The 13,530-nt window shown below is 43.9% G+C and overlaps 1 protein-coding gene across 1 annotated transcript in view; it reads right to left on the reverse strand.

Annotated features, from left to right (window-relative positions):
- The window catches only part of MAML3 (mastermind like transcriptional coactivator 3), a 382,658-nt gene extending 371,168 nt beyond the window's left edge, over window positions 1-11,490 (reverse strand). Inside the window, exons 1-2 of the mRNA XM_019521832.1 lie at window positions 11,461-11,490; window positions 10,659-10,724 (exon numbers count right to left, since the gene is read on the reverse strand). Of these exons, the coding sequence (XP_019377377.1) occupies window positions 10,659-10,724; window positions 11,461-11,490 (96 nt within the window). The remainder of the gene's footprint in view (window positions 1-10,658; window positions 10,725-11,460) is intronic.
- Window positions 11,491-13,530: the final 2,040 nt, after the last annotated feature.

Consider the following 13,530-nt stretch of genomic DNA (forward strand, 5'->3'; position numbering starts at 1 on the left):
GCTGCAGGCTGGAAATATCCAGCTTGGGTGCAAAAGGGGCCAGGTGCTAATTCATGGCCACTGCAGCCACCGTTTCTCTCCAGTGCTTGGTTGTGGCACTGGTGAAGCCCCCAACCACCAAAGCCTCTTTCCAGGCCAGATCCAATAGTTCCATGGACCAAATCCAACCGAGGAGCCTTAAGTCACCAATCCCTAGTCAGAGGTACTCAAGCCAAAAATCTCTTGTGTAATGCAAGAAGAGGACACATATGTGCACATGTATGCATCCATGCATGTATACACACACAACATGCACAGAGAATCCAAAAGGAAGAAAAAGAAGCTGGACTGAACCCTGTAGGATTAATTTTCAAAGGCGCTTCAGAAAGTGACAGCGATTTCAAAATAAAGCCATTTTGTGTGCAATGAGTGAAAAACCATACAGCAGTGGAGAATGCTGCTGGAAGCACTGTCGAACACACCCAGCATTTACAACTATATAAAGAAATGATATGGTCCAGTGAATGATCACTGTACACAACATGGTTTTATTTTGAAAAGGCCATTACTTTCTGAAACACCACAGCATAGGACACTTTCCATTAAATGGTATATTCATTAGAAGCTAATTTACAACCATGCACATTACAAATAATCCTTCTAAGGTAAAGGCTAAATTCCACTCTCTTAGCCATGTATTGCTTTTTTTAGGGTTATTAAATTATTAAAAATTTGCAGGTGAACATTTAACTTAAGGTCCATTTTATTATATGTTTCAGCAAATATCAACATTGGTTTTTATACTGATTTCTGAAACGTTAATCTCATAATGTGTAGCCTGGCCTTGTCCCTAGAATCTGAAGTAAGAAACAGGGAAATCAGAATATTAATTTCCTACAGCTTTAAAAGAAAGAATATAATGTTCATATAAACTATCACAAGAATATGCCTTGCTTAGGCTCATTCCTGAGTGGTTGAGGTAGCAGAGAGCATTTAGGCACATGAGCAGTTTAAATGAAGTCCTGTATGAAACGAGAAACTTTCTTGTCTAGAAAACTGAAAGTACCACTATAAGGGTAAGCAGCTCAGAGCCATATAGGGCAAAGGGACTGTGTTGGGGATATGCCGAAGAGGGATATGCCACAGAGGAGCTCTGTGTCAACCCTGCATAGGTTAGAGTGAAAAGTCATGTAGGAAGGAGGCCAGGAAAGGGTCACAGCTCTACCTGTATATAAAATCCAGCCAGCCCAGTACCCTGCTTAAGTGGAATAGTGGTCATAGGGGTTGTGCAGCAGCCATGAATCCTGGACCTAAGATTTAACCTCCCTGACCTCTCTGTATGCATATTCATAGAGCCCAAGTATTCAAGTTTTATGTTGATGAAGTGAATTTCACTGTGTGATCTTTACTCATACCCTACAACTTGAATTGCTTGCTAGTTCTTTATCCAACTGTTGTACTAGAGGGGAAAAAAGAGAGAGCTAGTAGTAGGACGGATTGTTTTTGTTGGGGTTTGGCGCAAGCACAGGATTGCTCAAGAATTTATACTACAGCTCCTTGGCAAGGAGCCAACTGAAAAGGAGCAGATGGAGAAGGAAGTCTGGTATCCTGACAGCAGAAACACAACACAGAAAGATGTTAGAGCAAAGAAACCAACTTCTGACGTCAGAAGCTGTTATTCCACTCATCTTGCAAGCTTTTGTGGTGCCCAATCTGTTTGCATTTCTACTTCAGCAGCTAGGAGGCCATCAAAGAGTTTTAGCCTATGTGGAAACAAGTCTGGTTCAATGAAACATTACATTTTGTCTGTATGAAGGGCCAACTCACATTGTCCTTTAAAAAAACCGAACAAAACAAAACACCCAGAGCAGGACTATATGAAATTAAGAAAGTTTTTTTAAAGGAGTAAGTGCAAGGAAGTGGACAATTGTGTAGGGAGGCCAAAAGTGTTTTGCCTGCACAAGAAGTGGTTTCCAACTAAGCCAGGGGGAACCCGCCCAAAAAACCCCCAGGGCATGGCTCTGGAGTAAGGATGTTAGAGAAATACTACCAGCAGTGAGCAAAAAATCCAAAAAGGTTTACATGCATCAAATGTGACCCTCCTGCACAGATACAGGGGTCTGCAGGAAGAGTTCCAGAGGGGCTTTAAGACAATGGTAAATGAAACTTGAGTCAACAGAGAATACGGGACCTGAAGACTGCTTTTCAGTGAGATGTGTACAATTAAAGGGTCGTATCTGTGCATATATTGTGCACACACAGTAATAGTGTCTGCTGAAACTTGCTAGCAATTGTGTTCAAACATTACTAATCAAGGTCAGACATTTGTGCATACTTTGTATAGCCCCTGCAAGCACTAATAAGCACACAAATACATTTTCATTCTTGTATTTATTATATTTCCAAAGGTCTGATGTAGAAAAGAAGGATCTCAAGATGTATTTCAGAGAATATGTATATTGTGAGACTGGGCTCACTGGCACTCTTCCACAGATCCCTTTCCACCACCCATTTGCAGAATTTGGCAAGTGCCCTGCTGACCTAGGTAGGTCCGTTTTTTCCTCTGAGTTCTCCTCCTCATTTTTAGTACGTTGAAAAAAAATGTTCTTATTAACTGAAACTTCTTTAGTAGCCACATTTAACAAATTCATCATATTGTACATGATGTTGATTGTATGACAGAAAGAGTGTTATACTAATTTCAGAAAATACCTTCTGGAAAAGGTCTAGGAATACTGAACCTACCTAGTATAGAAAACATGGGCTTGGCAGGTTCTGTCTGGCCTACACAAACCCAGGACACATGTTTAACTCCTGTTATCTAAAGGGGTTTTTTTTAAGCATTGTCCTAGATGAGACCTTTTAAAAAATCCTGTCCAGTGCATCCCTATGCTTATATAAAGTCTTGCCTAAAGCCAATATGCAATTTGATTCTGCCCCAGTGAATTAGCTTGCAGAATTTGGGCCTGACTGTGGATTGGAGTTAACTCATCGTAATTCTTCCCCAATTTGTTTTACCCATGATGGGCACAGGTGCCCTACTACGCTGAATTTATATAGCACTGAATTTATATGGCCAAGAAATTTAGCATTTTAATGAAAATTGTTACAATAATACATTACTTCAATAAGCTCAATAGCAAAGGATTGACAGTATGCCTTTTAACTGAGGTCCCCTTCTGGTAGTACTTCAGTAATACTTGTTTCTCCCCTCTCAGATGCGTTAAGGAAGATTTTTGCTAACAGCAAAAAATAAAAAAGTGTGTGAACTAAGCTGCTGTTAAGAAATAATGTATTTGTATCCAGACTCAGATGCTATGACCCATGTAACTTTAAATCAATGTTCAATCTTCCTTCAGAAACAAACAAAGGAAACCCCAGCAACTCTTCATCCTACTTAACGGACAGCTACTGTGTGCTTCTTCGAACACTATTTCTTTCCTGTTCTATAGCAGGCACCAACCTGTTTCTAAAGAATGTACAATAGAGAAAAGGATGAATCCAGAAGTTTACTGTTCTGAGATGCAACATTTACAGATGCACCAGATGTAAACAGAAACCGCTTTGCGGTCAAAATCCCTCAGCAGTGACCATTTCTCCACCATCAACTAATAAACTATCATTAGCTGGTTTAGAGAAGCAAATTAATAATTATTACTTGTAAAGAGAGCCACAAATCATAATCAAACACATCTCCTGACGTTAAAAGCTAACTAAAGTGAGACGCCTACAATGTGGAGCTGGGTGTCTTTGCTAATGAGTAATGAACAGTATTAAATTACAGCCTGCCACAGATACCTCATATAAAAAAAGACCCACTTGCAAACAAGGTGAATTCTTTTAAAAGGAGCTATTACCTATATAGAAACCAAAAAAGCCCCTTCTCTATTAACAAATATTCCCCTATTCCCACCATACCTAGAGATCTACTAGGTATTTTGTTTCCTTATCAGTCAACTATTAAAATTATGCGCTAGATTATGTACAACCATGAACCCTAGGCTTTTAGAAATCATAGAATCATAGAAAAGTAGGGCTGGGAGTGAGCTCTGGAGATCATTTAGTCCAATCCTCTGCTCTATGCAAGATCATACTTATTCAAGCTATCCCATACAAGTTTTTGTTTAACCTATTCTTTAACTAGACAAAAACAAACCTTGTTGGGCAATATGCCTTGTTATTGTGCAAAGATACCTTAGCTGGCCTCAAGTAAAGCAAGGGGATGAGGACTGTCAGTGTCCTGCCACTGCAAGGGTTGTTAAAACCCACTTGAGATCCAACCTATGCCCCCATCTACAAAGGAAGGCAAACCCCCCACAGAGTCTGCACCAATCTGACCACAGAGTAAAATGCCCTCCTGATCCCAAGTATGGTAATCAGTCTGTCCCCAAGCAAAGGGGTAAGACTCTCTAGCCAGGAACCTTCAGGCTTTAGTCCCAGTAGGAGCACTGGCACACCCCAGTCAAAATCTGCAGCCTTGGCTGTAGCCAACACACAATGCTTCTGAGGAAGGCAAAAGAAACCCCTGACATCTGTAGCAACAGGAGAGGAAAAAATTCCTTCCTGGCCCCATATAGCAACCAACAACACTCAGAAGCATGGGAGGCAAAGTCAGTCTCATTCTTGCCCTATTTTCCCTTTCTGATTTAAGGAACACTTATATGCAATTAATTTGGATCCCCTGTCTTTTTAACAGAAGTGAATATTTGTCCTTTTAATGCATTCTTTTATCTCCAATTAATGTTGCTGTGTTAGATCCCAAACCTGCCAAGCACTGCAGCATACCACAAAGTAGGCCCCACCCCTTCCTTGACTGCCACTCTGCTTTCTGCTCCCTGCCCTGTGTTTCCTGTCCAGCCTACTGCTCTATTTTCTAGTTCTTGCCCCATCAAGCTAGGGACAGGCATTACACATAAACCGGTTTAGGAGCACATCTCAAGCAGGAGCTGACAAGCCTGGCATGGCACATGAGGCCATTTTGCTCAACACACCACAGCCAGCTCAGGCTTTGAGTAGCTGCCACTGGCCATGGAACTCAGGCTACTCGCAGCTGGGCTAGGGACAGACATTACACATAAACGGGTTTAAGTGATCCGAAACTGGTTTAAACCTGTAGCAGAACATAAGTTCAGTGCACATAAACCAATTTCAAAATGGATGTGGCTCAAACTAATTTAAGATAAACCTGGTGGGATGCAGTATCAGACTTAACTGATTTGGGTCAAAACAGATTATACAATGTCTGTTGCAGACCCCTTCCTGGTTTAAGTTAAACCAGAGTTCCCCAGCATCCTAGATGCTTTGCAGCCCTGGGCTGTGCTGTCTGCTCCAGAGCAAGGCTCAACCTACCCCTCTCCTCCCTAGCCAGAGATCCAGTGGAGAATGCAGGCACAACAGGGTCTGCCTGGCTTCCCCCTGCCCCCTTGCTGCTCAGGCAGGGATCCCCTGCTCCCTCCCATCTCCCACAGCATGGACCCCAGCCCCATGGACCCTAGGCATGTGGTATGCTAGCTAATGTGTCTCTCTCCAATTTCACTGGGATAGGCAGACAGAACAGTGTTCACTTAGGGCTTTTTGGAGCTAATCAATAGGTTACCTGGTAATGTCCCTCCATTCCTTCCTTGGAAAAAACTGTTTAAGAAGAGCTTGAACTAATGAGAGAGACTGTTGTTCTGTTAATGGGCTGATAAATTTGTGTTATCAACCCCCTGCTGGCTCCCTTGCCTGCCACTTTGCAGGCAGCATGAAGAACCAAGGAGAGGGAAACTGAAAAGCTCAGTATCCTCAACAGATGCATGCACTTCACACCCCACCACCCCTTTGCCTCAGTGCTAGCCCAGGGCTGGGGTCTGGCAACACTCCTGCACCTTGAGCTGCAAGGGGGTGAAAGCCTGGGACAGTGCAGGGAAGGTGGGGTTTTAAACCCCTCCCTAATCAGAGGTCCTGCAGGGACCTGGCCACACCCTCCGCCTCAGCTGAGCACTGAAAAAGGGACGGGAGGGCTGCTCTAGCCTCCCCTAGCTTCCAACCTGAGCCATTGCAGGCATGTGCCTGCATTTCTGGGATGTCTCTTCAATTACAAACTGGTTTAGCCTAGCCAGGTTAGACTGACCTGCAAAGATTGAATCAATTCAGGGTCAGGCTTTTTGAATGTCTGTCCCTAGCCTCAGCTACTACATTCCCTGCTCCCTTCCCCATCTGCTGTGTGCCACTCAGAGGCTGCCCATGTCACCTGTGGTATACAAGTTGCAGGTTGGCTATACCTATGTTATATGCTTAATTTTATAGATATGAGAAGCCCCACTAAATCTCTACTATATCAGGAATGCATACAATTGGCCAGTTGTATCACCTGTTCCAAGTCTCTGCAGGATCAAGGCTCTTAGGTTACTTGGGAACTACTGTGTGTTTCAAGATATGTTTTTCTTTTCCACTAACATCTCAAAAACTGCAAAAAAGAAAAAAAAGATATCTTAACACATTCTAAACTGACAACTCTTTTGCAGTGATTTTTTAAAAGAGTGAAGGACAGGCAATTTTCTCTCTCAATGACACTAGGTTCAGTCTAGTGTAACTCTACTCAGCTAATGGATTTACACTGACTGGATTTACACCAGTGAACTGAGAATAGAATTTGGCCAAACATTTCATGAAAGATATGTCTGTACCCGTCAATCATGAATGGACATCTGATTTGGGCTATGGAGGCTGTGTGCATTCCAGATGTATTTAAATACCAAATAAATCTTGCAGATGTTTCTTACAAACCATGAAGCACTGCTGTCTTTACCCAGCCTCATACTACTCTAGTAGATATTTTATTTCTTTTCCTGTTACTACCATTACTAAGAACTTATTTTTCTAGATTCCATCCCCTACGCAGGACTTGTGCCAAACCAGGCTGCAAAGAAACAGTCTAGATGCATCTGTCTATGTTCTGATGCAAACTGAACAGAGAAAAGGAGACCCAGCCACATAAATGCTACTCCATCAATCTGTTGCATCTCATCATTTTCCTGTCTTTTCCCACAGTCCAATTTTAGAAAAAGTATTTTTAGTCTGTTAAAATTTGATCTTTTTTCCTTGTTCAGAATATAAAGGTTGGTAACAGCTGAGGCTTGCTAATTTGTTCCTAATTTTGATGTCCAAAGAGAAAAGTGGAAGTGCATATTTCTTTTTTTCCTTTCTTTTCTCTTTTTGTAAAACTGTTCTGCAGCAAACTTCTATCTTTAACTATCAAAAGCTGAAAAAATGTTACGTCGACTTAGCTATCAGCCTCACATTCCAAGACCTTCCAGCTAAGCATGTTTTGAGATGGTCAGAATATCCTTTTTTGGAGCAGTAAAATATTGTGTAAAAAGTCCTAATATCATTCCTAATATACACTTAAAAATGGAAGCAGGTTACCCCCAATTCAAATAAAGCCTTTTGCCTATAAAATTAAATTAATCTACAACCTGGTGGCCTTTTACGACCAGGTCACTAAATCATTGGATGCAGGGGTGGCAGTAGATATAGTTTTCCTAGACTTCAGGAAGGCTTTTGATACTGTCTCTCACCCCATTCTCATTAGGAAGCTGGGGGACTGTGGCGTAGACACCCATACAGTCCAATGGGTCACCAACTGGTTAGAGAGTCGCACCCAGAGGGTGGTAGTGGATGGGTCCTTCTCGACCTGGAAGGACGTGGGAAGTGGGGTCCCACAGGGCTCGGTCCTTGGGCCTGCACTGTTCAATATCTTCATCAGTGATTTGGATGAGGGGGTGCAAAGCACCCTGTTCAAGTTTGCTGATGACACTAAGATGTGGGGGGATGTGGGCACAATAGAGGGGAGCAACAGGCTACAGTTGGACCTAGACAGGTTACAAGGATGGGCGGAGGAGAACAGGATGGGGTTTAACACAGACAAGTGTAAGGTGATGCACCTGGGGAGGAACAATCGGCACCATACATACAGGCTGGGGAACTCCCCTCTTGTCAGCACGGAGGTGGAAAAGGATCTGGGAGTCATTATTGACTCCAAGATGAACATGAGTCGGCAATGTGGGGAGGCGGCTAGGAAGGCCAACTGCACCTTGTCGTGCATCCACAGATGCATCTCGAGCAGGTCCAAGGAGGTGATCCTCCCCCTCTATGCGGCACTGGTCAGGCCGCAGCTGGAGTACTGCGTCCAGTTCTGGGCGCCGCACTTTAAGAGGGATGTGGACAGCATGGAGAGGGTCCAGAGGAGGGCCACTCGTATGATCAAGGGACAGCAGGGTAGGTCCTATGAGGAAAGGTTGCGGGACCTGAACCTGTTCAGCCTTCAAAAGAGAAGGCTGAGGGGGGATCTTGTGGCCTGTTATAAACTGGTTAGGGGGGATCAGCAGGCGCTGGGGGAGTCCCTGTTCCCCTGAGCGCCGCAAGGAGTGACCAGGAACAAAGGTCACAAGCTGGCGGAGGGAAGGTTTAAGTTGGACATCAGGAGGCGCTACTTCACGGTCAGGGCGGCTAGGGTCTGGAACCAGCTTCCAAGTGAGGTGGTGCAGGCTCCCACCCTGGGGGGTTTTAAGAGGAGGTTGGATGACCACCTTACTGGGGTCGTTTGACCCCAGTACTCTTTCCTGCCATGGCAGGGGGTCAGACTAGATGATCTGCTCAGGTCCCTTCCAACCCTAGAAACTATGAAACTATATGTCGGCAGTTGTTGGTGGACTGTTAAACTGGCAACAGTACACACTGTATTCTGAAAAGTTTAATGAAGACTTATATTATCATTATTGGCAGAACTGTTATTTGATGCTGCATATTGCATAACCTCTGAACACACCCTTATTTTCGGTCAGTCATGTGAACCATGATGAATGCAACTTCAGTTTCTGGAGTTCTTGCCTTTGTCTCTATCCCACTGTGTAGGCCTCTGTGGCAGTCCTTTTTTTTTCTACTGATCAAGGTAGGCATCCACAGTGTGCCAGGTACTTTCCAAACACAGAAGAGAGACATAGTATGAACCAAAACTTGTTAGAAAAGGTTTAAATCTTTAACACTTTCTTCTCTTAACTAATACAGAAATGGTAAAGTTACAAAAGTAAAAAACAAAACCACTTGCCAAATATTGTTTTTCCCTTCTTTTAAATCCCTTTGTGAATTCACATCTTCAAGCAGTCTCTGACTTTATTATCATCAAGTGTTCTCAAACCTGCCCTATTCCAGCCAAAGTCAATGGGGAACAAAAGCATGAACCTAAGCTGTACCCCAAAGCCTTGTGTTTGTCATATCTATCATGGATTTTAAACTCATGGGTGATGGAAACATGCCTTAATCCATACCTGTAAATGTGCTATATCATATAAAATGATATAATACCAAATAACTAATAATTCTTTGTTTCACAGACCAAACAGAAAGCCTAAAGGAGGCATCTCAACCAAATACTAATAAAATCTTGGCAGCAGTGTAACTTGGAGGCTCAAATTTATATATCTTCAGGTATTGTGAAATATTCCAGGTATAGTTACTATTATTATTTCCCTTTAAAACAAGATAAATAGTAATCTTGTAGCATAGAAATAGAAATTAAGATTCTCAGGATAACATCATCATCATAAGATTTTTAAATCCATAAACCAATTGCCTCTATACTAAGTGGTGTGGAAAGAAATCTGGGCCGTTATTCCTGAAAATAAACGCAAACTATTCTTTCACTCACAATGCCTGCAGCTTTGCTACTCAGCTGAAAGAGAGAGAGAGAGAGAGAGAGATTTTCTAGGATTCTTCCATCAAACCATCTTTGTGTTCCTAATATCAAAATAAAATAATGGACCAATGGCTTACAATGGATGATTCAACTTCACTGTCTACCCAGACAACTTGTCTTTCTCCATCATTCTGACAATATTTTAAATGACAGTTATATTATTGAAGTGATAGTTGGCAAGTTAGAAAACTTTTCAATATAACATCTCACAAGGTCCTCATGAAATAATGGTTTATTCTGATATATAAAAGTAATTAAGTTGTTAATTTACCTAGTCCAGAGGTGTCAAAGATATTGCCTGTTGCCTGGATACAACCTACAGAGCCCCATCATTTGGCTCCCAGTGCCAACTGTGGGTTTGAACTGACCTATGTGGTACATGCTGGACCAGCTTCACACAGGCCACACAATGCTAGCTCCAGGATCTTCACTAAACAAGGTTCCCATCCCAGGCAGTCATAGGGCGCCCATTCTGGGCAGGCCAGAATCCATGCCCCTGCCCACCTTGCTGGAACCTGCATGCAGCATGGGTCCTGGACTGGCTGGAGTAGATGCCACGTGCAGTGCATGTCCTGGACCAGTGATGGGGGTGTGCCATGGGTAACACAGATACCAGAGCAGGCACCACAAGTGCTGGATCTGGCATGTAGGACCAGGCGGCAGGGGTGGGGGGCAAGAGGGTCCATGGGCCTAATCCAGCAGGCTGGGCCAGATGAGTTCTACACCCATGACCTAGTAATAAAGTGCCATGTTTATTAAATCTCTCTGTACCATAGGCCCTTAACTCCCCCACCACATCACATGGCCATCAGAGCAAGAACAAAGCTTAACCTGTCATAATGATGGTGTACCAAACAATAATGATGGTGTATCAAACACATCCTACTCCCTATTTTTTCTTTCTAAATTAAATAAGACAGGGGAAGCTCTTGGCTCCCCTTACTTTGGTTAATGTTCTCAATGAGGTCACATGTATCTTTGCCTTAGTTAGGGCTGAGAGACTAGGAACCTAAAAGAAAAAAAATGTAAACATTCAGCTATATATGCAATACCTAATTTTGATCTTTATTATATTTGGACATCTGTGGGAAACCCATATCCAAATCAGACAGAAAAGAACCCTGTACTACATTTGTGCTATTGCATTCAGTTTCAAAGAGGCAGAGCAAAGTGTTCGGACTGATGGGTATAGCAAACCACACATCAAATAATTCAGAAACAGCATGACAGAATATGTGGGGCTAAAGAGGGGCCAATACATACGGTATTTTAAGGGCCAATACTGTTCTCACATAATTTGAAGGAAAGTAGACTGATTTAAAACACTAATTTTAATTATGATTTAAATCAACAAGTAGGAAATCTTGGTTAAAATCATCAGTTTTAATTTTGTTTTGCATTTGTACTTTTTAGTTACATTCCTAAGCAAAGGTTGATTTATGTTGCTTGGTAACAATTAAAGCCTATTAAAATTACCTTTATACTATACAGGTTTCCATCAATTTATGCTGTACATGTGTTCCCAGAGAATGGTGCATAACTTGAATCTGCATAAAGCGAACCCACTTTACAATGTAACAAATAGGGTTCCTATGGCAGTGAGGGAGGGATGAAGTGAGACTGGCACTAGGAAAGGGGTGGGGAGAGAGGGTCCGGTCCCAGGGCTGCACAAGGCAGCAAAGCAGAGGGAACAGAGAGGCAGTCACCCCAGCCCCAGCTGCAGCAGCCCCGGGAGCATCCAGCACCAGTTGCCTGCAGCTGCTGGGCTGCACCATATTCCGCCTATCCCTACTCACCTCTGCTCCTGGGCTGCACTGTGCCCTGGTGCCGGCAACTGGTGTTGGCTGCTCCTGGAGCCACTGCAACCGGAGGCTGGGGTGAGTGGGGCCATGGCCCTTTCCCCTTCCTTCTCCCCCCAGACTTACCTGCTTAGGCTGGGGGAGGGGAATCTATGCTGATCGCATAAGAGTGAATTTACCTCACATATAAAGAATTATGGATCTAAATATGCCCATCGCATCAGAGCGAATTTGCATATAAAAAACCTGCATAAATCAAGGGAAATCTGTACTACCTTTTGCTAACCAGGAGAGCAAACAATAGCCCTGCACACTTATTTAAGCCAGGGGTCAGCAATCTATGGCCCATGGGACAGACTGGGCCTGCAAAGTCACTGCATCAGGCCCATGGGACCACTGTGAAAGTCAGCAGCTTTCAGTGGCAAGGAGCTTCGCCCATGCTGTGCCACAGTTGTGTGGCAGAGAGAAGCAGCCGTGGTGGTGGCGACAGCAGCCAGGTCCTAGCACTAGCTAGCTCACTTCATACCTGAGCTGGGTGGGTTATTACAGCCTGCCACCAGAAAACATTGCTGACTGATGATTGAAGTGATTATATAGTTTAAACATTTTATTCAAATCATTAATTTTTACATTACAAAATAGTGAGTGACACATTTCTCATAGGATTATTTCTTTTACAGGCAGCCCTTGGTTCCTGACAACCATGTCTTAAGTCGAAACGTTGCAACTCAGAACCGATTTTCCCATAGCCAACAATGTTATAAATGGGTGATTGGTTCCTGAACCAAGACCTGGTACCCTATTTTCACCAAAAATTACCCAGAATTTTGTACTCAATCAATTATGGATGAGTAATATCACTACATTAATGTATTTATATTGTAAATAGCAATCATATTGATTTGGAAGGACTTCTTTGAGGTGACTTCACTGGACTTTTTGAAGGGGTCTTGGCTGCAGGTTTTTCTGGAATCTTGTCTGCTTTCTTAAAGAAAGTGTCCAAGGAAGTTTGGATAAATATTCTCCAGGGAGATGGGTGATGCAGCAAACTTGTTCGCTGGCGGGGTGTCACATCGGATCAAGTTTTGTAAAGTCAAAAGTGAAAGTTGAAACAGGGTTTCGATTTATAAACATTATATGTGTGAAACGTTGTAACTCAAAAAGTTGAAAGTAGAGGATTGCCTGTACTTGTAATCTGTGTCAAACTATTTAGATGGAAACAGAAATTCAATACAAATAAACATTTAAAAATGAATTAAATAAAATGACTTGAAGTAAACTGTATTCATATAGAAAATACATTTTCTGAACGTGATTTAAAATGAAGTGATATATTAAACAAAGTAAGTATTATTAGTACTAGCCAACTGCCTGTCAAGACTGATGGGGGTGTGAGTGGGCAGGGATGGATCCCCATGTCCCCCCTACCCCTGTCTGGGCCTGGTCTCCCTTCCCCACTGTGGCAGCGTGGGGAAGGGAAGCAGGCCTGGGGCCAATGCAGGGGCAATGGGGGAGAACCGAGCCCGAGGCTGGGGAGAAGCCGGCCCACCACGGCAGTGCGGGGGGGTGGTGCAGAAAACAGCAGGCCCAGCCTGACATGGGGGAGGAGTAAGCCTGGGCCCAAGGAGGGGAGGCCTGTTCCTTCCTTCCCCCAACCACTGCTGTGTTGGGCCAGGCCTGCTGCTCCCCCCCATACTGCTGCAGCGGGCCAGCTCCTGCCCCTCCTTGGACCCACTTTTCACCGCCACACGTCAGGCCCGGGCCCACTCCTCCCCTCCCCGCACTGCTGCCATGTTGGCCTAGGCCCACTCTTTTCTCCCCCACTGCAGCACACCAGCTCCTCCCTCCACCACCACCACATCGGCCCTGCAGGTGGTGATGATGGAAGGGGGGAGGGGCAGGCTCAGGCCAGCGCCAGTGGCCTCACCCACCCCACTCCGTGGTGTCCCAACCCTGCTCCTCCTCCCCCCACACCACCACCTCCACCTCCAAGGAGAAGGGGTGGGGGGGACAAGG

The sequence above is a fragment of the Gavialis gangeticus genome, unplaced genomic scaffold (genome assembly GCF_001723915.1).
Source record: "Gavialis gangeticus isolate Ggan-Ray unplaced genomic scaffold, GavGan_comp1, whole genome shotgun sequence".
NCBI lineage: Eukaryota > Metazoa > Chordata > Crocodylia > Gavialidae > Gavialis > Gavialis gangeticus.